This window comes from Corvus hawaiiensis, chromosome 1 (genome assembly GCF_020740725.1).
Source record: "Corvus hawaiiensis isolate bCorHaw1 chromosome 1, bCorHaw1.pri.cur, whole genome shotgun sequence".
Lineage (NCBI taxonomy): Eukaryota > Metazoa > Chordata > Aves > Passeriformes > Corvidae > Corvus > Corvus hawaiiensis.
Window position 1 is genome coordinate 26,913,553 of NC_063213.1, and position 23,742 is coordinate 26,937,294.

The window sequence follows — 23,742 nt, forward strand, 5'->3', positions numbered from 1 at the left end:
CAAAAGCAAGGCAAATTTCGTATCTTCTTTACTGTCTCAGCTTAATAGCTCTGTGGTTTCAATTTTTTTTCTTTCATTTTGTGTGTGTTTCTAATTCCAGCTGTGCAACACACATCAAACCAGACTGTGGTTACACTTCTTGGTGAACTATGCTACTTAACATTTCATTTAAAAAACAATTAGACTTTCTTCCCCCCAAGAAAACAAAATGAAACTACAATAATATTCTTTCAGTTGCATCCACAGATACAGGATAATTGATTTCCTCTGTACATTAAAAAAGCTTTTTTCTGTTTTGTTGGCAACACCAAATCTTTTTAATTTAATTAATGTTTCAAAACGTAAACTGATTCAATTAGGATAACTTTTCAATGGAAATAGTGAGATGCAGAATAAAGCATTTTCTAAGTTAGTTGAAGGATCTTGTGTGACTTCCCCATGAGAGGAAAGCAGCCAACTTGAAATCAACTGAGTTTCATCAACAAAAGGAGAATGGGGCCTAGTGGAATCACTCTGGAGAATTCAGCTGCTTGCAGAAAACCCCATTTTATTTCCCGCACTAATGTTAAAAAAGTGGGGAGCTTGTAAAGACACTTTCCCCCTCCTCCTCACCTGTCCCCCACCAATAGCCAGCCTCATTAAGCCAAAACGAGCAAACAAAACACTTTCACAAAAAAAAATCTGATTAACTCTTTAGAGTTGCAAAATGAAGATAAAATCTTGCAATAGATAATGGATGTGAGAGGAGTATAAAATGTTTATGGCTGCAATATGTCTTGAACAGAAAATAATGTTACACCCTCCTCCTAGGATGTTTTGTTCCTCAGCACCTCCTTTGTGATAGGTGGACAATTACACTGATGATGTGCTGGAAACCATTAGAGACAGGTAGCATGCATGGAAGGTGACCTACTCGGGCCAGCAACAGGGCAGTGAAGCTAACACTCACATCCATCTTCTCCCCCTTGCTCTGCCAGTGCACCAGGAAAAGGACTGCTCTTTTTCCGTCTGTGCGAGGATGGACTTCACAAAAGGACAAGCATAAGGAGAAACAGCCAGCTCAGGCAGTGCAGTCTGAGGACTCAGGTCTGAAAAAGTCCATGACTAACACCTCTAAAGCCCCTGCCCACTTTAATAGTTCACAAGAGCAGCAACACTGTTTTATGAGACCCAAAACTCATCCTCCTCCCTTTACCACTAGGAGTGAGATGTTACCCTGAAACCAGCAAGAAACAGTAATTCTACTTGCCATAGTCAAAACCAGACACTTTTTAAGTACAGGTTTGTGCAGTTCGTACCGGAGCCCCAAAACGCAGGAAAATCTGGTCTTCATTAAGACTTTGGGTCATATGCCATTCATCTGTGTGCATGGCACCCTACTGACAGTGGCTTGTGGGACTGACACACAGAAGAAAACCAGCGGGTAGCCCGTTTCAGGCTGCATTTCTCCAGCGGACATATTTCAACCTCAAGCTGTAAATGGCTTAAAATGCAGGTACTACCTCTCATTGTTTATGCCCAAACCACCCACTGATGCTACTGAGGAGGGGCATGTAGGAAATGGAGGTATGGTGCCCTATCTCATGAATGGGGGTTATGGCATGTCCTCTGTATTGGGTTGACCCTGAGTTGATGGACAGTCTTTAAGACCAATTATGCTTCTCACAATTTACATATTTAAACCGCACAGAAAGGTGGGACTTTCCCTTTTGGTCGGAGCTCGCCTGCTGGAAGGTGGGGGGGGGCCCCGAGCCTCCAGGCCCCGCCGGGCCGGGCCGGGGCCACTGCCCCTTTCCCCCTTTCCCAACGCTGCGGCACGGACCCTGGGTCGCTGGGGGGGGACTGTCCCAGAGCCACAGGCAGCTAAAACCAGCCATGGACTGCCACAGCTAAACCCATCCAGCGCGGCTCCTGGGGACAGGCGGGTCCCTCTCCTCTCTGTGCGGAGCCGGCGGAGTCAACGGGAGCCGGCAGAGCCTCCTGTCTGCAGCCAGCACACTCCGTGCTGAACTGAAGAGGACACCACGCAGCCAGCAGCACAGAGGGAGCGAGGCTTTCCCCACCGTAGAGCCTGAACAAGAACACCCTTCAACATGGCGGCGTCAGAGTCAGAGAGAAAGAGAAGTGAGTCCCGTGGGACGGAGCTGGAAATGGCGACGGGAGAAAAGAGGGCGGTGCCGCGATTCTGGCGCGTAGCTTAAAAAACCTCCTTGCATGCCGTGGTAAGAAACTGTAATACCACAAACTGTCTCTTTAATCCATTTGAAGAACATGGGGGGATGGAGTATCCTCGTGTGCCTGTGAAGATTGTGAAGAGTGCCTATGCCAGGCTATACAGAAGTAGTGAGAGGCTGTTAGAGACTTGTGGCGAAGAAAAGCCTTTGTGTGCAGGCCAAAATAACTTATCCTTAAAAAGATTAATAACCCCATGTGATGGCCCATGTTTTGTAGTGTGAAGGAACTGTGAGATTTTTCATGGGAGAGATGTTCTACACACAGCAGATTGTTTGTTTCCGGGCGGGTCTGCTGTTAGTGGCAGTTTGGGAACCACGTGCAACTGAAGGAAAACCCTTTTTTCCTTAAGCATAAGAGAGAGACTATTTCAAGAACTGGAACACTGACTAACATCCCATGTTCTGTTATCCCTTGTGTGAGCTAGGTAAAAGGAGAGAAGTGCTGGAGGGGGGGGGGATTTGCTTTAATTTTGTTTTGTTATTTTCTCTTTACTTTTAATTCTATTAGTAATAAAACTCTTTCATTGTACTGCAACTGTTTAAGGTTTGTGCCTGCTTTGCTTTTCTCCTAATTCTTATCTCACAGAAGGAAAATAAGTAAGTAATGAATATTTTGAACCAAAACCACTACATCCTCCAAAAAATAATTTTCTTAATCATCAGGAATAACATCTGCTTTTGGTGAGAACAGCTCAAGTCAGCTAAAAAGATTATGGGAAATGGCCTCCTGCTTTCACCCCTGAAGTTACTAGGTAATCATTTGTCTCTCTTATAAAATAGGAATCGTATTCCTTTTAAATTTAGATAAGGGAAATGGAACACATCAGCAAAATGTGCTAAATATCTTCCAGCAGACCACAGAAGTCAGACAGATGCCAGCTCTGAAGGATGCTCTCTTAGGTAGACAGGAAAACAACTGAAAACAGTTTTTCACACACTACTTCTTCCCTCCCCAAATTGTGCAATAGAGAATTACAAAGTCTTTGAGAACCTGAGCTAGCAGAGTATGCATGACACTCAGACATGTAGCGAAACCTAAAGGACTGGGTTCTGCAGGGTGGTCAGCCAAAGGAACTTCGTATTGATTATGCAATATTTGTAACTTGATAATCTGCTTGAGAAATGTGATGAAGAAGTTTCTAGAATTATTTTGGTCTGCATCAGAGCCTCCATGTGTAGTTGCAGCTGAACAGTTAAAATACATCCATGTTAGGAAAACACCAATTTCTTCGCTAGTTGAGCCTGATGGGCAGCACAAAGCCCATCTCTCCTCTCAAGACCAGCACTTTGGCTAACAGGCCAGACAGCATTGTCAACAATACAAATTACTGACTAATTCCTTTCACACACCTTGCTAAGGAGATAAGATAAGCCCAGACACAGTAGGGGTGTTTACACTGGTGTGACACCTTGGTATCTCTGCTACCATGTCCTACTCTCTATTCATCTGCCAAGGAGAAGTCATTGGCAGGAGGGGAGGATGACCATTCTTCACACACAGTAATACTGCTCAGAGTATGAACAGTGACGGGTGGTTTAGTCTTTTCTGCTTGTGAGACTGGGCCATGGAAGTGAAAGAATATGCGTAGGATGGGGAGAGGAACAAAGTAAAACAAAAAACTTTCCTCCCTGAGTCAGGAAAATGGGGACTTTTCCTGCTCCCATCCCTGTCTAGACACATTATCATGATCCAAATGGAAAGCAATTAATTCATATTTGGGACAGGGAGTGGGATTCATTCCTCCTGTGTTGAGGGAAGCCCACTCCAACAAACCTCTTTGCTATCTCAGTCTTGTAAACTCCTGATCAGACTCAAGGATATCAACCACAAGAGTAGTTTACAACTTGGTATTGTAAAAAAAATTTACTCCATCAGCACATTAACAAACCAGGCAAGTACACAGTCACCCTGCTTCCCACCTCAGCCCCTCTCCTAAATTCCCACTGGGAACAGATGCCCAGGGCTCCCAGTTCCACCATCACCATTCTTGTATCACTTACAGCTTTTAGGTGACATTCGTGGAATGAGGATAGCTACAGTTCTGGCAAGAAGATTGTATTTTCAATATGCCTCATGATGTTCCACACAAAGCTGTACCAGCATGTTTTCAGAAGGTAGAAAAAAGATGCAAACACAATAGAAATAATAATCAAGCAAGCTTAAGCAGTGGGGGAAGGAAATGAGCTAATTTCCAAATACTCAGTGCCCAGTCATGGAGACCAAGGGCAGGTAAACAGGAAAAGAGAGGAAGAAGGAGGTCATTACACCTTTGGCTAGAGAAGCTTCTTGGGGCAGTTGTTTGAAGCAGCTGCTGCACTTATATTTAAGAGGTGAAGAAAGACGTAGGCTGAAGTACTGTCTGAGAAAGGCTGGATGTTGAATGGGTTGTGGAGTCCACACAGCCTGCCATACAAGTCAGTTGAAACATTGTATTTGTTAGATGCTTATTAAGGGTCTTGCTAAATGCATTTTTGTTCAATTTTTTAAAAATTTTACATTACTGTAAATCTGTTTTTAATTCTTACTTGAGTTACAAGTAAAAATACATCTTGGCTAGGGATAAAGTTGATTCTTATCAATTTAAATCATTATATACACACAGTGAGAAATGAAAACTCCCCAATCTCAGCTCCCTCACACTTCATTCCATTTATTTTCCTTTGAATAGTGAGGGCTAAAACCTGAAAGAATACAAACTCAGATCTGTTGAATGGGCCAGACTCACTCTGGTTCTGTGGTGATTTGCAAAAGTGGAAGCCCATGGGCTGAGAATTCACCAGAACAATGTGCTCCCATCTCAAGGTACAAAGAGGTTTTTCTCCATACCAAGGGTACCAGGAGTGGTCAGGGGCATATTCCATAAAGAGATTTGGGGTTTTGGTGCCCAGCCCATTGCCCATGCAATACACAAATCAGGCAGCCTGCTGCAAGGGGCTTCATGTGTCATGATCCAGTTGTCATGCTTCCCTGCAAAACACATCCTAGGTGTGAAAGAGGAGGATGCTTAGGACACCACAACAGCCATGCAGATTAGCACAGGCCCAGCAACATTTAGACATCTGAAAAGCCCCTAAGTCTCTAAATGGATCTTCTCTTAATCCTTAAAAAGGTAGAGAGGTAGGGCCAGGGAAACTGATGAATTTGTCGATTAAGTGATTTCAATCAGTAGGCATTTTGGGGGATCCTGGATGTTGAGGATCTGTGGCTATAGGGCACCAACAATAATATGGGCTGTCTTCCCTCACAGCTCAAGAGAGACACTGACACAACAAAGTGTAATTTTAATTTCCCTGCTCATGTTTCAGGGAATCTTTGAATTTGTGTTTAATTCTCTTTTTTCCTTTGCTGCTTGTATTATTCTCTCCTTATCCCAATAATCCAAAAGTGTTATTTTCTCTCTAATTTGTTCCCACAGATGGCAGGGTAGGGAAATAGAAAACAGAAGTCAGAGACCTTGGGAGTATAATGAAAATGAAATCATGTGCCTCCAGATTAAAAAGAGGAAACGTATTAAACCTTTAAAAATACAGATTAATCAATTATGTATGCAAAAGAGGACACAAGAATTACAGTCATGAAATGCGGAAGGAAATTCAGAAGTACAGTATATGCCTTTGGGATCCTCCTGACTCAAATCCAGCAAAGGGATGTATTTTCCCTCCATGCATGCCTATAAATCCCATGAATATCAAAGGGACACTGTTCATTTAGAATAGGCCCAAAATTTAGGTTTAGAGAAAAGAAAAAGGAAAGAGGTTTCATGAAACACTATCATTGCAGCAACAACTTTAAAAATTTTAAGCACATTTCAATGGCCACCAAGAGGAGGAGGAAAAATCGAGGATGAACAACTTCTGTCACATTGTTACAATTCCCACACCAGAGACCATCCTCTACTGATGCAGCTACACTGGCTTTCATTGCATATTATACTAGTGGAAGAGGCCTGTGGCTCTCCAAAATGGATGCACCAGGGAGCAGTCGGGGGAAGCATCCTGAAAAGGATGCCTTCTGCCCTTTAGGATAATCCAATGACCTGGCCTGCCAGCAATACTGTAGAAAAGAGAGGGATCAAAATGCCACCACCTAAATTTAGTCTTTAGTTTTCTGCTGTTGCAGTCCTTGAGAGATACTCAGGGTGTCTTCTGGATAAGAAAATAAAGAAGGAAAAAAAATTAAGTGCCCATTTATATGTGTTCTTGGAGGGCCAAATTTTACCCAACCTGTCTGAGACAGCAAGCTAATTCTTAAAACCAACAAAGAAGTGACTCCTCACAGTGTTGGTGGTGTTTTCCTTCAGTTCTTCCATTATTCTGACTAGGTTTCCAGGACCACATCTTTTACAATGAGGAGTGAATTCCTCCCTGTTGTGTCAACAAATTACATAAAGGTAAAACTTACATCACTTTATATAGAAATATCCTGTTGATTCAAGTCTAAGTATTTACTGTCTCAACCAATCAGCAATACATTAAGAACATTTTAATTACTGCCAAACCAAAACCAATGGAATATTTCCCTACACCCTATTTCCAAAATTCTCAGAACTTGCCCTGAACTTACAGTAAAACTAGCTGAGTTGCTTTCTAGGGTCTCTTGCAGGAGAGCCTTTATAGATCTTCACCACACTGATGGTTCAAAAGCTTCTAGTTTTAAATATAGATATATTTGTGGCCAGTGGTTTTCCTTTGTGTTTGTATCAACATTGACCTGAATAACGCTGAAACACTGCTTTCCCTACTCGCTCTTTATCCTTCTTACCACTGTAGAATTATATACTTCTCCCAGACTTTGTTTTGCCAAGTCTTCCTGCTTTCATCTGATCCATCAAAGTTGCAGCTCCTGGATCATCCTACCAGTTCTTGTATCTGCTTTAGATTCAGTCATTTAATATGGAAGGACACACACAGTCATTCTAGCTGGCTCTTACTCATACCTAACACAACACTATTCTAACTTACCTATCTCTGCTGGAAATACCTCACCAGTGCAATTGGGATGGCGTGTTACTGTTTGTGGCCATATATCCATCAGTGTTTTTCCACAGCTGTTGGCAAAACAAAAGCTCCTGGCCTAGGGCAGAAATGCTAGGTATTAGATCCTAAATGAACATTTTTTTGCTGTTAACTGCTGTTAGCTATCATCACATTGCTACTAACTCACTTCTTGGAATCATTCATACAACACCTTTTGTAGAGTATTCTAATTATCTACAAATATCAGCAATGCCTTCCAATTTGCAAGGTCTAGGAAATTTTGTTAATATAAATCTAATTGTGGCATTCATTAAGAAAAGTATTAAATAATGTCCCACACTGGCTCCTGCCGACTTCAGCTAGCCGCAGCTTAGAAAACACTGAAAGTTTTTGCATAGTTAGGGTAAAACAATGATATTTCTGTTGAAGAGAGAACCATTTGTCATGTCACAGTCAATAGTAAAAGGTGAAGATTAACAGACAGAGGAGATGGTTATACTGATGTCCAAAGAGATTTTAATTCTGGATTTCCTTCTGTCCCGAAGGAATCTTTAGGTCTCTGAAAGACACATATGTTTTCTTACCAACACATCTTTCCATAGTGTCAGAATTGCCCATACTAAATAGCTCACATTTTATTCCTTCAGAAAGCAGCTTAACACTGTTGACATTATGACAGCTTTTCTGTAAAGCCAAAAACTTGCACATATAATGCAATGCGTAGTTACGACTATGCTATTCAGGTGTTATTGTAGGTGTCATGGACCAGGACCTATGTAGAATCTGCATCACTTTGCAACAGATGGGCACTTCTTCTTTTCCTGTAGGTTACATTACAGCTTGCAGCAAACTACAAGATGCAAATATGCTGTTTTGTCTTTGCCCATCCACTGGGCATCCACAAGTTTTCATGGTTAGCACCAACTTCTATAAATATAAGGTTAACTCATGCTTAAGAGATTTCTTTGAGACCCCTGGGAACAGCAAGATAGCACAATCTAGTACATTTTCACCCAGTAAATTTTGTTTCCATTTAACTTATGTATGATTTATTTTTCCTCTATCATTATATGTAGGTATATTATTCCTACCATTCTTCCCTCAAAAAAGTGTATCAGCCAATGGAATTTTGACTTCAGAAGGATCCTTTTTTTTTCCACCTTGATTTTTTCCAATACTTCATTTCTTCTTTTTTTTATTTAGCTTCTTATCTGAATCCACTTACAAACTGCAATCCTCTTTGGAGAAATACAATTACTTAATTATATCAAATATACAGAAAAAAAAACCAACCTGAAAAGAAACAGATAAGCAAACAGTATCCCAGTGTGTATGTCTGAGGAAAGTACTCTGTCTTCACGTTTCCCAAAGAACCAAATGCTGCGACTTCTGTGAAAGAAAGCAAAGTACACTAAGAAAACTGTTGTGACTGCAACTTTGGAAGTTTTGTCATTGTACATGGAAAAAAAAAAAAGACCTTTGTTGCACAGTGGCATCAACCTGCAGTAATACATAATAATTATCACTTGCTATAATAAAAGCTGAGAATTTTCACAATTATACACACATGCCATGCTAAACATCACAATATTCTAATCATCTACAAGCAAGAAACATTTCCTAATTCCCTTTCCAATTTGTTTCAACATTAAGGAATATATCCCTTTGCAAATATATACACTGCCTTTATGAGGCAACTTAAAAGGAGATGTTCAGCCATGGCAGAGACTATCATGAAGGAAGCAGAAGTGGGTGTTTGGGGCAAGGTCCTATTACATTAGGTGCCGACTCATTCAAAGTTGGTTGCAGATGGATAATAGGTAGTACACTGTGATTTCCATGCAGCAAATGGGGGTGCTGGGAAGAGATGCTGTATTCTCTCAGTGGTTCTCAAGCTGTTTCTGCCTCCGTGATGTTGCCCTTCCAGTGACCTGCTTTCTTCAGAATTTGTTTCAAAAATAAAATATGCTTTTCAGGCTACTTTGAAATTACTTCACTTGACTTGAGGATCAGCTTACCTTAAATATAAATAAAATTAATATAAATTTGTATAGTGATAATTGTCTGTTCATCTCAAGTTTCTAAACTAGAAGTTACTGTGATCACTCCACCTTTTTGTCCTGTATGCACTTAACTTGTAAGCAGCCACACAGTATTATGATTTTATATAGTGTAGCATATGTTTACCATAGTAACAGTAAGATGCTGTCCCAGTAGCTTATTCTTACAGTGCTTTTGTCCCTTAAAATACAGATCAACTCACTTACAGGGATTGCCACATAAAACTATTACTCTGTTTTAGAGGTCCAGCACAGCAGCCTGACCTACCTGTGTTTACAGGACTGAGCTTAATCTCTGTTCTTAAAATTTCCCTCATTCACCTATTTCAGTGTAGTTTACTTTGTTGTTGCTAAGTCTTTTTTCCATACTTTTCTATAACCTAGCTCATGCAGTTATACAGCATTGTCTCAAAAATACCATGTTTTCATAAGACCACGTAACAAAATGCGATCTTCAAAGATAACATATTAAGTTGCTATTTTAATAGGGCTACTTGTCCTGATCATTTGATTCATCCACAAATTCAGCTACAAAATCAAGAAGTCAGATGTCTGTCCCATTCCCTGAAAAGCACTACCAATACCAAATTATACATTCCCCTCACCCCAGACTGCAGCTAATTTTCTTCTGCTCCATGTAACACAAGCAACATTTGTTAAGTATCCCAATACAGGCATGATTCAATGGAAGTTTTAATGTGAATTCAACTCATTCATTAATTTACTGGAATTTCCCCCAAAATGCACACGTTTGACAACATGCAAGTAAAACATTTCATTTCATACGGTTTCTTAATGGCTGAAAGGCTTGTGTCAATCTTTCACTTTGTTGTTTAGCATTTACGGTGTTCAAAAGCTGGTATTTTTGTTCTGCAACATGTTCAGAAGTGCTGAAGAAAAAGAATTAATTTCACTTTTGAATAAACATCAGAAGTCTCATTAAAAAAGAAAATGAAACTATTTGAAGGTATTTCAAATCATTGCTTTCAAAGCGATGAAACTGGGTAAAACTTGGAAGGTTAAACTCCGAGCTTCCTGCCTCCCTCTTTCAGCTAAGAATTGCTCTCAAAGAGCAAGAAGTTCTGGAGACCTCGCTCCCTGAGCAGGCACCCAGGGAAGATATATGGAAAGCAGGCAAGATTGCAAGGATGGCATTAGTGCTTTGTCAGAAGGGTTGTGAAATGGGTAGGCTTCTGGAAAATTTTTCAAACATTAGCTTCTTAAGGAATTTTCTGCTGAACTAAGTTTTAGAAGTAATTCAATGGGGTGTCACTTTAAGCAAGGATGAGACCATGATGTACTTGAGATTTTAAAATCCAAACCACAAAGACATGTATTAGTGCAGAGTATTGCTGTGAACACAATGTAGCCTTCAGTATTATTCTGATGAAAAATGAGCCCCTCACTTTGAGCCCCCCAATGGTCTTCTACACTTGAAATAGGTCAACACCAACACAGAAACTCATACGCTTTCAGATCTTCTTTTTTATTTTTCTGTAGTCTTCCAGTCTGAAAAGATGTGGGTTTTTTTACAAACGTCCTGCTTAGGAAACCTGAACTGAAAACTGAGCTGTTTCAATTAGCATGTCTTATTTGTCTATGTTTCTTTTTCTTGACTTCATGTGCTTAGGTCTTCAAAGCAGATCTTCAGGGCAAATTCTTGTGGATATCTATTCCCAAATGCATTTCCCACAAATAGCCTGTAAGATATATTTAAAAATCAGATATTTTGTTTAACATTCTTTCTAGATGACCTTTCACTTGTCACAGTGACCTCATCCTACCCTTTCTTCCAGTCTCAGTGTTTGCTCTTATCTGCTCCCTTCCTTTTTCCTTTACCTCTCATTCTCATTTGGCTCTTTTCTCTTGTCACACTACAGAAATACCTGGTTTCTTCTCCGAGCTAAAATCTCCTACCTTTTATCTCACTTACATCTATAATTTCCACCCATCTCTTTTCCTTGTAAACAGACTGAAGATTCTCTTTACAATAACTCCCTGAATTCCTTCTTTCTGGGGATACCTTATATTCCCCATGTGATCTCTTCCCCCTTTACCTTGCAGAAACCATAAATGGCAAATCCTTAGCTAAATCTCAATACTCCTTCTACATCTTCACCTTCCTGGCCCTGTGAGTATTACTAACACTATCAAACAGTCTCCTCTTGACCACCTCTTGTTTCTTAATTCCCAATATTTCCCCTTCTTTTTTCCTCAAAGTATCTTCCCTTCTCCTCCCTTTTCTAAGCATTTCACAAGATACCCTTCTCTTCCTCTTCTATCCATTGTGGATAATTTAATGTACTCATGCAAACAAATCACAATTTCCATAATACAGAATCAGAGCTCTGTTCCATAGCAATTTATTCCAGACACGTCTTTCTGTCCCAGTGAGAGTCTTGATAAGTCTCTGGTATCACACTAAGGGTGACTAAAAGCCTCGAATGTTCACAAATCCTTTCCCTTATCTTCGTCTTTGATTGTGGTGAGCAACACTGATTTCAGCCTTGGATGTCCACACACAGAAGCACGAGATCCTGTCCTCTCACCAAGTCTCCCATCTGTGTTCCCAATTCAGCCCACACCGTGTTTCCACATGCTATCTCTAAACAATAGTCTTTATTGTCTCTTCTTACTGCTGAAGTTCTTGTCTGACGTTCATCACGATTAGCGCAATGCCCTTTTCTCTGGCCCTCACAAAAGCACTCTTGCCCTGCTCATTTCAGGCCCCAGCAATATAAATCATTTTCCTGGTCTGTTATTCTGACTATACCCATTATCTTTGAACCCTTTCAATGATTCCTTTTTCCTCTGGGACATCAAGCTTATTGTGACTCTCTTAACTTTCAAAGCCCTTCATGGCTTACTCCCAACTTGTCACTTTTTATTCACTATCAAAATATAAATGCCCAGCATCAGTCGGACCCAGATGCCAGCTTCAATTGATCAATTTGTTAAATTTTCCAACAAGCATCTTTTGTGCTTTTTCTCCCTTGCTGCCCCTCAGGCTTGAGAAGAGCCTGCATGTGCATTCATAAAACCAAATGTTATCCCCCTTTGAATCCCTTATTAAAATTCTCCTTTGCCAAAAACTTGAACATGGCTAGCTTACAGGCTCATGGAAAACACCCCCTAGTATGATCTTGTTATTCCCTTATTCTCATCCATCTGTAGTCACTGGTCTTATATTTCAATTACATTATTTTAAGCCATTTGGGACAGAGCCTGGATGTTTCATGTTTTTCCTGCACTCGGTCCACAGTGGTTCTAGACCACAATTTGGCCTGCAAGGTGATGTGGTAACACAAATGAGAAAAAAAAAGTATAAAGAAAAGCAGCAGGCTCATCCACAAGGCTGTCTTCAAGAAGCAAATGAGCAAGCAGGGCAGAGTGATTTCTTTTAACATTTTGTATGAACATTTGCAAAAAACTTCCTGCTGGTTACAGTCAGTGCAGAAAGGAAGACTAGACAGCCTGTTCAGGTTTGGACAGCCAGGCACAGGAGCAGGAACATGGCAGACAAATAACACACCAGTAAAGACCTTTACATATTCACGCCTATAAGCTAAACACAGACTGTATTTTTTAGAAACATGGCTTTGGAACTGCTCACAGAGCCAAGTCAGTTACAGCAAACAGAGAATCAGACAGTTTGTTTGAGCTTCCAACACATAAAAAGATGCATACTTACTTTCTCCAGGTTTCTAATTTTTTTATTTTCAAGCTATTCAGTGATACAATAATAATCTATTATTTGCCTACTGTTTTCATGCACCCAATTCACTAGCAGAGCTAAATTGTTCAATGTTTCCTTCCATTGCAATGCTGTTGAACAAAGTTTTATGCTAAATGTTTTAAAGGCAGATGTAGGATGATGAAAAAATAGCAGCTCAAGTACACACTGCACCGACTGTGTGCTTTCTGGGGGACTGTCCAGAACACTCCTGACCTTCCTTAATTTTAAAGAGATGGCTGGGAGGAAAAGTACCCTACACTATATCCAAAATTTTAAAGTAACCACAGCAAGCCCTCTTATAATTAAGCTGCTCCACTCCATTCACTTTCTTTCTAAGTTCGCTGTAACCAAAATTACAGTGAAAGAATTCAGGACCTTTATTCTCTTTCATTATAACTAGACTTTTGCTACATGGGTGATTCTCAAAAAGGGAATTGTTAGCGGTGGTTTTCTCTCTGGTTCAAAATTATAGCACCTATTTCTACTTCTGCACGCACAGCTCAGCAGCTCACTAGGGTGCATGCTGCTTACTAGACGGTGTTTCTCCTGCTCTGGGCTGGCTTTACAGGACATCTCTATGACTTATGTATAATAGACTGATACTTAGTAAGAGCTTCATCTTTTCAGCTTTCTGAGGTAAGGCCAAGAGCTGCAGGAACAGAGCTCACTGATTAGAAGCTGCGTGCTAAATGCAACAATCAACAATTGCTTTAGCAGCAATCAGGCTGGAGAAACAAAGGAAAAATGTACTGGCCACATGAAAAGCTTTGGGTTTGTTTTGACTTAGATTAATTCAATTATGTTTAAAAAAAGTTATTCCAAGAATAAGAAATCAGTAAATTTACATAGAGATTGGGTAATAAAAGGTCTGTTGCACTGTATTCTCATTGGATGTCATGGCTTTCACTCTCAAGTCAGAATTACAAAATATCACTTTTAAGGAGCTATAGGTGTCTTAAATTCCTTTCTCATTTCTTTTCTTTTAAATTTCACCTAAGAGCTTACCTCCTTTGCCTTGCAATGTAGAGTGCTCTATGCATATAGAATCCTTATTGCTGTGCTTTAAAGCTGCAATGCCCTGCAGGCTCCCCCTCCCTCTGTGTTGTATCCTATTTGAAGACCTTAATGAAAGGGCCTGGTTCCAGAATCACAGCAGCTTGTCTGCACAACCAAATTCCGTCTCCTAATGAGTTCCTCTAAATCTGCCATCAGGTGACTTTATTGACTCTATGATCATAATGAGGTAGCAGTTCACTTTCTGCAGTTTTCCTGGTTTCAAGCCCGAAGTTCTCCTCTGCTCCCGGACTTCAGCTGATATTTAATGATGAGGAATCAAGCAGGGTTTTAATGTCTGCAAGAAATGTCCCTGAAGTGCAAAAAGCCCCAGACAGCAGTCTTGAAACTTTCCAGAGCCATATGACTCTCTAATGGTACACTAACAAACAGGAAACCAGCCCATCAGTAGCTAATTGACATATCTGAAGGTTTAATTGCTTCCCTATTAGGGAAGGTGATGCAGTATTCAAGTTGTCATTAAAACAAACACATTCTTTAATACATGAGGATTTATCTGAAACACATATCCCTATCTAATCTCCAAACCCTTATTTTGAAACTGTTCATGTCCCAACATTGTTTCACTGTTTCATTCCAGGATAATTGGAAGATTATCCTATGACATGTGAATAGGTACAAGCTGTTCAGGAAAGAATGCAATCTTTAATGAGTGCAGTGCAGGCAGCCCAGACACACATGGAGTCCCATTACCCTCAGGAGTCTAAGAGAAATTTCAGTGAGCGACAGCATCTTCCTACATGGCTGTAAAGCATCAGGCACACTTTTGTTCTCATATATCTAATAAGGGGATGGAAGTGTGGCAAATGAAAGTGAAGAGGCCACCTGCCCCTCACTGTTTTGTCAGGGTTTTATCACGGTTATCTTTAACTTTTTCACTATAATCTTTAAATAGTTTCATTTGGTCCATATTTGTTAAAAATGGATGATGAAATTTTAATTATGTTTGAATTCTTCAGGTTCCACTCAGTCCTCAACTCACCTAGAAGCTGAGCAAATATCACTCAGGGATGGACAATGTTTATCTTCACCTCCATTTTTTCTCTTAGTTTTTGGCCTTTTTTTCACTTGAGATCAGAATTGAAGGTGTCCAATCACCAGCAAAGAAGCAAGCTCAGAAGATTTGCAATACCAAATGTGGTTTTGCAGACTGGATAGAAATTTTCAGATAAACTGTGATTTTTTTCTGACCTTTAGACTGAACCGAACTGAAGTTGAGGTTCAGATCTTCTCTCTATGAATTTTGGTAAAAGCTAAGAATCACGGAATCATAGATTGCCAAGTGTTCTTTTGTTAATTTGAGGTATTTAGTGAGAGAATCCAGACCTTTACAGTTCTGCTTTAAACTTGAGGAGAGATATTTTTACTATTCCATTTTCATTGGTCCAATGTTTTTCACATTTTCCCCTCCAGACTTGTAGAATTCTCACATTGCTGGTGGGAATATCTATCCATGTATCTGAGAGTGTGTGTGTGTGTGTAATGTACAGTTAGTGTAATCCTTTAGGTATTAGGTCAGGGCTGTTCCCAATCATATCCTCTCATAAATAGCACCTTTAGCAGAACATCTGGAATAGGTATCAGCTACTACACCTTCCCCTGTTCAGTTTTACATTCATTCCACACCACTGACAAAAGGGAGAGAAGCTGATAGTAAATATATCACTTCTGGCTCCCAAATTTTATGTTAATACATTAAAAAGCATTCAGTTAGATATTGGTAACTGTGTATTATAATCATGCAATAGCATTCACAGGCTTCTGTAGCTCTAATCACAATATAATTACATAACTCATGAACTTCAAGAGGGAGACAAAATAGCCAACATGAAGAGATTCAGTCCTTCCATCAGCAATAGAAACAGAGAATAGAAACAGAAACACATGTGAGAAGAAGAAAAATAAATGTGAATTTGAATAATGGAGAAAAGTATCTCTAAAGGATGCTTTCAAGAGTGACCCTCTAAAACAGGATTTGCCAACAATGATGGCCCTGCAGCCCTGCTAACTCAGAAATGACCTCAGGCATTTGAGTGCTTGCACATGCAGTACACCTGTGTTAGCTGCACAGTAGGGCTAGAATCATGCAGGCAAGGCTAGAACTGGTCTCAGTCTGCTCCTGAACCAAGTCTGGAATTCCCTGTACCTACAGTCACACATACAGTCCCAGAGCAGCCTCCCCGCTGACTGGTGTGTCCCTACAGCAGCCTGGCTGGGTAGGCTCAGCATCCTCAATTCATAGCACTGTGTGTTACAGGTCAGTACTGAACTCAAATGGAAACCTGAACAGAAACTGGAGGCGGCTGATGCCAGCCAGATCCTGTGACAGCTGCCTCAAGGGGCTGCACTGTTGCTCAGCTCCTGCCTGACCAAGGTGCTACAGAGATTTCATTAAATTAATCTCAGTGATCACCTAGACTGATACTAGAGGAAAGAAATTGTTGAATACACCTCTCTGTTTCCAAAGAGAAATGGCTGTCCATGTTTCACCATTGCAATAGCACCCTACCTTGGAGGTGTGAACATCTGTTGTCATGGTTATTTGAGAGGCAGCTGGCACTTTCGAGGCAGTGGCAGTAGTAACGTGTGTCACTGACCTGCCTCTTAAAACCCTTCACTGAATCCCTTCACTGAACTTCCCTGGACCCACAGACATTCATTTTTATTTGAGTTGAAATTCAGCCATCCTTGTGTTGCAGATGCTGTCAAGCAGTTAGGGAACAAAACTGACATCAAGGAGGTGTTTCCGTCTTTACAGTTTGCGAGGCAAAACCCCAATAAATAGGATTTTGGACTGTTTGCTTAGAAGTACATTATTCTTTTATAAAATATTGTGAAGAACATCATTAAAAAGCCCCACATATTAAATCCCTTCAGTCTTCTTAACACTGAAGTGTTATCTATTCATCTCCTTTTTAAAGTATCAGACTTTGCATACAGGGAAAAAACATCCAGTCTTGCTTGGGCCTACAGGATTTCAAATTTTTGAGAGCCTGCACCATCAGAAGAGCATTCCAGAGACCTGTGGGACCAGGAATTCTGTTTAGGTGGAACAAAACAACCATTCCTGTTTCTATTCCATATGTCTTACACCTATGGCATGCATATAGCAAGACATTTTCTCTTATTTTGCCCAATAGAAATTCCAATAAGGGCCGTCAGTACAGTGGTATTCTACTGTGTCCCTTTTGGTGCAATCCCAGATGAAAACACCACCTTGCTTTTTCTCCTGTGATTTTTAGGAAACAAAGAAGGGAGACTGTTCTGTGTTCTGACAGGTCTAGAGAAGATTTCACTGCAAAATGCAACAAAATACTAAGTGTAAAGATCAGCCATGCCTTGGCTCAGGCATGGTCAAGAGACCCAACAAAAGAGAAACCAAATCACAATCCAGAGATCTCAGAAATTACTGTGTACAAGTTCTGGCTTAGGGTTGATGCTTTCCTAACCCTTGCTGTTTGCAGCTCCAAGCCTCTCTCACTGTATCCCACAAACAAATTTTGAGAGAACTAATCCACATGGTGCCTTCCATTGGAGGTGTTGGTGAGATTCCCTTATAAGCGTCTCCCCCTATGCATCCAGGAGCGAGCAGTGGGTCAGGAGCAATGTGGAGACTGATTTGATCTCCAGTGAAAGCAGAGGTGAGTATGTCTTTCAAGCCTACAGCGCTAGAAAACACTAGTATGTGACTCCAGTTCTGAAGGGTGTGGGACCAAGCAAAGTCCATCTTGGTGAGACAACTAACCTGGCTGTGCACCATGGCTGCTCCACGGCAACAGTGATACCAGCCATGCAATCACAATACCACTCTCTGGCCAGTCTCTTGCCTTCTCTGGTATTCACTCTGGGGAAATATCAATGTTTTGCCTGTATGTTTTTGTGTGCATAGAGATGGAGAGATGAGGCTTCACCAGTAGACACTTCTTAGCGGTACCTTGGATGTTGCTGCTGCCTAAGGAGTTCATGAAAGTCCTTTATTTTTATCAGGATAGTTCACTAGGCAGAGAGACATTTGGAAGCAATTAAAAAATAATGGGCCAAACTCACCCCAGTATAACCCCACTGAAGTAAGTCACTGAGTTTCGCCTGGGGAATTAGTTTTATTGCTTCAACGATAGTTTTGACCTCAAATGGTTTTTCCTTAGTCTGCTTTAGACAGAGAAAACTGAGTTTAAGTGTATTTAATTGTTCTCTCTCTCATCTTTACATGGTGGTGATTCCACTTCTATAAATACAAATGTGGTTCACAGCAATCTTGATGATCACATAAGGCAGAATAGAAGATTTGAAATATTTTCGTAGACATGACAGTGATACTTTATATAATTGTTAGGAGTAATTGCTGTTATTTGCAATACTGTTCAAAGGCTGCAGTTGGACTGGGGTTTCTTTGTATTTGTTATAATGTCAGAATAGGGAATCCTTCTCTTTGAATAAAGAGAGGCAAATAGTAGACAGCAATATACTGTGACAAATAGGAGTGGGGTACGATAGATACATGCTTCACAGAATTCAAGCGTTCTTTGGTTTTAATTAAGGTTATAATCAAGGGGAACATGTGCAGAAAAGGAGCAAAAAAGGGAAGAGCCACCGCTGGTCTTTCTATAGCCAGCAGGCTATGTTTAGCTATGATCATCACAAGCCTAAGCCTTAAGAAAGGGAGTAAAGAAAGAGATGTTTCATGCTCTTTCTTAATAGGGTCAATGGAGTAGCGTGGAGAAACAAACAAAAGTTTTTAACGGAAAAGGAACTGTGTTGAAGAGAATACTTGATGTCCCCATGAAAGACATCGGAGGCTGTTCCAAAGAATTTTAATGGCAAGACTGTGCATACAGAAAAGTTGCCTCTCCCTTCCAACTATCTTTTCTCTATGTTAGGTATCTTTCTGTGGTGCTCAGAATAGGAAAATCGTAAAACTGCGAAGAGGAATTTTTTTCTCTCGTGTAGTCAACCAAATTGTCTGTTATGTCCCATTCACAGGCAGAAAACACAACAGGAGCTGAGAATTTGGATTGATTTCAGATCCCAGTTCATGGTTACAGACCTTATAGCAGAGCATGGACAAAGGTTGTTACACTTCGGCTTTCACTAATTCTAGCAGTGCCACTGGAATCCAACAACTCCCTTGAAACCTATTAGATTAAGCCCAGCTGAATTCCCTGTTTTGCTGATGTGATCACTTGCAAGATAGTGTTACTCCTCAGTGCAAACAAAATTAATCAGATTTGGAGTAATGAAACTGACAGGTAAATAGAAGGAATCAAATGGACATTCATCTCTTGTCTGAGCAGGTCAAGGGATTTGTCCAGTACCTTAGGCATCTCTGGATTTTGTTGTTCACAGAGATGAATAATTAAAGGCTATAGGGTGTGAAGTCTACCACAGACTCTTGGCTACTGGGAACCAGCCACTATGTGTGCTTTATTAAAATTCTGCTTAAATTATTGGTAGTGCTGCACTAGCTGTAAGAACAAACTGATCTGCATCATACAGGGTCATTTGCTCCTTCCCGCTCCTGCTTACTAATTAATTCTGGCTGTAGTCGTGTATTAAGGGAGGTGCTGGAGGCATACAGATGCTGTGATATATTCAAGTCATACATCAAAGGAGGTTACTGAACTATTAGCCTTGAAGAAAGGATCTCTGGCAAGATTATTAACATTCATGCTTCTTCGCCCTGGATTAATTCTTTTGTTTGGATGTACACCAAGAGTTCCTTGTGTACACCTAGCTTTTCCTGCGTTGCTGTTTGTGCTGGCAATCTCACAAACTTCTATGGGTTACAGAGGCGATAAGCACAGTGCTTGCCTTGTGCAGTTCTGGGGATAGGAAGCTAATATTTTAGTGCATTAGTCCTACATGAGCTTTGAATTATGCTTACAGCACACTGTCTCCAGGGTTATTTGCCTGTTAGCATCACCATGAAAGAAGTGTTTGCATTGCTAACACTTTGGAAGCATATGCTTCATCTTCCCTGTTATTTCCCATGTCTAATGTCATTTGCTGATCTGAGTCTTATTATTTTTTGGAAGCCTAGTTCTCGTATATAGTCCTTAGCTAGATGACGCTGCAAAGCTATAATGCTTCTGTTGGAAGGGAGGTGGGAGGGAATGTAATTTTTGCCATGATTTGCTTTCCTTACACTTTGAGTATTATGTTTTACATGACTAGTTTAATCTAAGAAGATTCTAATTCCTCACATCTCTAAAATCTTTGAGTTGGAGCAATTTAGCCATGAATGAATTCAAGCTAGAGAAAAATACAGCAGAAGCCGAGAAGAGGATCTGAAAGAGAAAATATCAATAGGCAGTCTGAAGCCCCAGGGAAGTATCACACAGAGAGTATGATCAGCAAAGGTTTGAGGATGAGTACTGCAGAGCCAGGAACTGGAGGACAGTAAGGCTTCAAAGCCTTCTGGGGAACCCAGGAAGCAGCGAGATCCAATACACAACTTGGCTGAAATGAAAAAGGACGACAGAGAGAACCAAAGGGAAGATTGGAGAAGGCAAAAATTGCACCCATATGAGCTATGTCATGTCCTGATTTAGCTTATGGGAGTTAAAGGTTCATTGTATCTCAAAATTTAGGGGTTTACACAGTTAAAGTTGTATATCTGTTCAATGATTGCTGTCTTACAAACCAGAAAAAGTCTTAGTTTGGAGCTCTGTTTGAAAATGGGACAAGAACAGTAGGTACACATAAAATTCAAGAGAAAGATATAGTGTTCATTGTAAACCCTTGCTTTTACTGACAAAGCCAATAAGAGTGCCAAGAAAGAAAACTTAAACTTGGATGAGCTGTCTCTTTACATTAGCATCCTAAGCATCCTCAAAATGAGAACTTAAGAAAGCACTGGCTAGTAGGAATTTAGGAAGCTGCTTTTTTTTTTGTAATTGCAAATTTATTAACCAAAATTCATTGTTTCATGGAAAAAGACCAGTTCTGAACATTGCTCATTTTGACAAAATTTGGAAAAAACATTTTGAAGATATCAATATACTGTATTTTGATGGTGTTAAAAAGACCTGCCCTTTTCAGTGTAAAATTTTACTGGTTTGAACATTTTGGGTGACCAAATACAATATTTGATGATTTTCATCTCCATTTTATTTGAGACTTTTTTTCAAACAATTAAAAACTTTCAGAGGATAAGAACATTATTTCCAACCCACCCACAGTGATCAGTGTCTATTTCAACAGCAGAGAATTTGCTTATCCGTCCCGTACGGACATGCACTGATTTGAGCTTACTCCAGCTGTTTGAACTGTCTTCTAAAAACCCAATACCATGGACTCACAAGTGAAAATACATCCCCTTTTAATTTCTCTCTTAAATATCATCAGTTATAAAACTTTTGAAGCAGAAGCATCCTGGCTCAGAGCTACACAACAGACACAAATGAAAAAGGAGCCACCCCTGGGACATCTCCAAACAATATTCAAATACTCAACCATGAATACATTACAGTCAGAAGTGCTTGACTTTGCCTTTTTATTAAACCTTTATATAGGGAAGTATTTGTGGACCATTTTAATCAAAAAAAGCTCTTAAACTTTTTAGAATAATTCATGGACACCTCAACCTTTTAGATACACCCACGATCAACTGTTACTGTTTATGTTTGCAGCCATGCAAAAATCAGACTATAGCTTAAATGCTTTTTCATTTATTTTCTCTTACATTGTTTGCCTGCTGGCTTCCATGTGTGAATATTGGAGAAAAGTCATGTCATTTTGAAAGAGGTGGAAATTTGAAATTATTTTGTGGCCTAAATCTGATTGCTATTGGTCCATGAAACAAAAAAGTTAGCAACATAAAAGTAGGAAATTTTTCTAATGGTAGAATGAGTAAAACCAGTAAAATCAGAGAATCTGCAATAGAGAGAAGTTATTACTAAGATCTGAAATTCAAGAAATACTCAATTTTCTTCAGTTTTCACAGCTGATCTGTTCTCAATTAAACTAAAAAGAAAGTGGTTTTTCTCCCCCCTATTTGTTTAATTTTTCAATGAGGGGAAAAATTCAAGCTTTTAGTTGAAACCAAAAGTAAGAAGAAATGCCAACCAACCGTCTTTTCTTTGTTTTTTTCTTTAGGAGAATGAGGAAAGAACAGGATAAAAGAAAGCCAGTTTGATGATCATTTTTGGAAATCCCTATTAATTCACAAGACATAGAAGAACGCCAGAAAGTTTGGCTTAAACTGTTATGAATTCATGGCAATTTTGGGAAGTTTTTGAGCACTGAAATAAGGACTCAGATACAGTGAGGCCTTTGCAACATACTGAGTCTGTGAGGTTGTCTCCACCGGCTCACTGAGGTGGAGAAAGTCCGGATAAGCTTTTGAAGGTGACTGACACTGGATCAAGGTCTGGAGTGTGAGTTTGGCACAGTATGTTGCCTGAAAATTGTGGCCATTTCTTCCTGCCATAATCTCGCAGGCTAACACAGGCAAAGAACAACCGCAAGCGCTGGGATGTGAGCGATCTGAGATCTAGAGGATAGGAAACAAGACGGATGTCAACTCTGCTCAGACCAAGAAAAGCAGCAAAGATTTGCTGTCTCACTCAGAGGAAAAGAGACCTTTGAAGGCCTCTCTTCAGAGTGCCCTGGCATGAATTAAGGTAAATTCAACGTTTACCTCAAAACTTCTGCTCCTCAAGTATAACAAGCGGTCAACAGCATAACCTGATGCTAAACCTTCTGACCAATTCCTCAGACTTTCTGACCAGTTTCTCATTTGCAGCTGATCAGTCAGTGATGGCCTATTATATCTAAAGCAAAGTCAGGTACAGCTGATGAGCACAGCACTGATCTTCCTCTAAGTGGCAAGAACTCCTGCATCCTTCACCACTTAGCATCATGCCATACATCTGTCACATAAGGTAACTAATAAGCTCTGGAGCCTACTGGGAAGTTTTGTATCGTGATGGTTCAGGCACTTTGAATCTCCTTCCGGAATAACTTTTCCTGAGTGTGCTAGACACTGGAAAGCATGCACTTTTACAGAGCAAAAGCTTAATTATATAATATACATAATGTACACAATATGAACAGTATGAGTAAAGAGGATTTGCACTTGTGGGAATTTCAAAAGAAAGCAACAGCACAGATATAGTGGCATGTTCAGTAGAGCCAGAAGGGAAACAGACACTGGTATGCCTCATGAAAAGCATGTGAAGTAAAGCCTGGAATCAAATATTTCTCTATTTTTTTTTTACTCTTTGAAGCAAAGAAGCAAACACCAAAGCTAACTATCTAAAAAAATTAAAATTATGTTCTGAAGCTCCCTGAATACTCTAACAGTCTTCACAGTTTGTTAGTGAAAAGTTACTCAGCACAGGTGGTTTTGCAATGACACACTGACAAAAATCCATGGTGTTTAGTGGCTCTCGCAGACATCAACCTGTGGAAGCTGTAATGTCCCTGCTCAGGGCTGTAATACAGAACATACTGGCCAAACACAAGGCTTCAGACCAGAGCTTCAGACAGGAAAGGCCTGTTGTCTCTGGGATGTGTGAATATTAATTGGCACTAGCACTTCGGTGACATTTCCATGGGCTCAGTGTTCTCTTTCCAACCACTGCTGCACACTGTTTGAATTCAAAGATATGGCTTCTCCAAAAAAATGGGTTTCCAGAACATTGTAGCCAGCTGCTTTAGG

The 23,742-nt window shown here is 40.2% G+C and overlaps 1 protein-coding gene across 1 annotated transcript in view; it reads left to right on the plus strand.

Annotated features, from left to right (window-relative positions):
* The window catches only part of LOC125322067 (translation initiation factor IF-2-like), a 40,580-nt gene extending 17,470 nt beyond the window's left edge, over positions 1-23,110 (plus strand). Inside the window, exon 3 of the mRNA XM_048295648.1 lies at positions 22,176-23,110. Coding sequence (XP_048151605.1) covers positions 22,176-22,215 — 40 coding nt within the window. The 3' untranslated portion in view covers positions 22,216-23,110. The remainder of the gene's footprint in view (positions 1-22,175) is intronic.
* Positions 23,111-23,742: the final 632 nt, after the last annotated feature.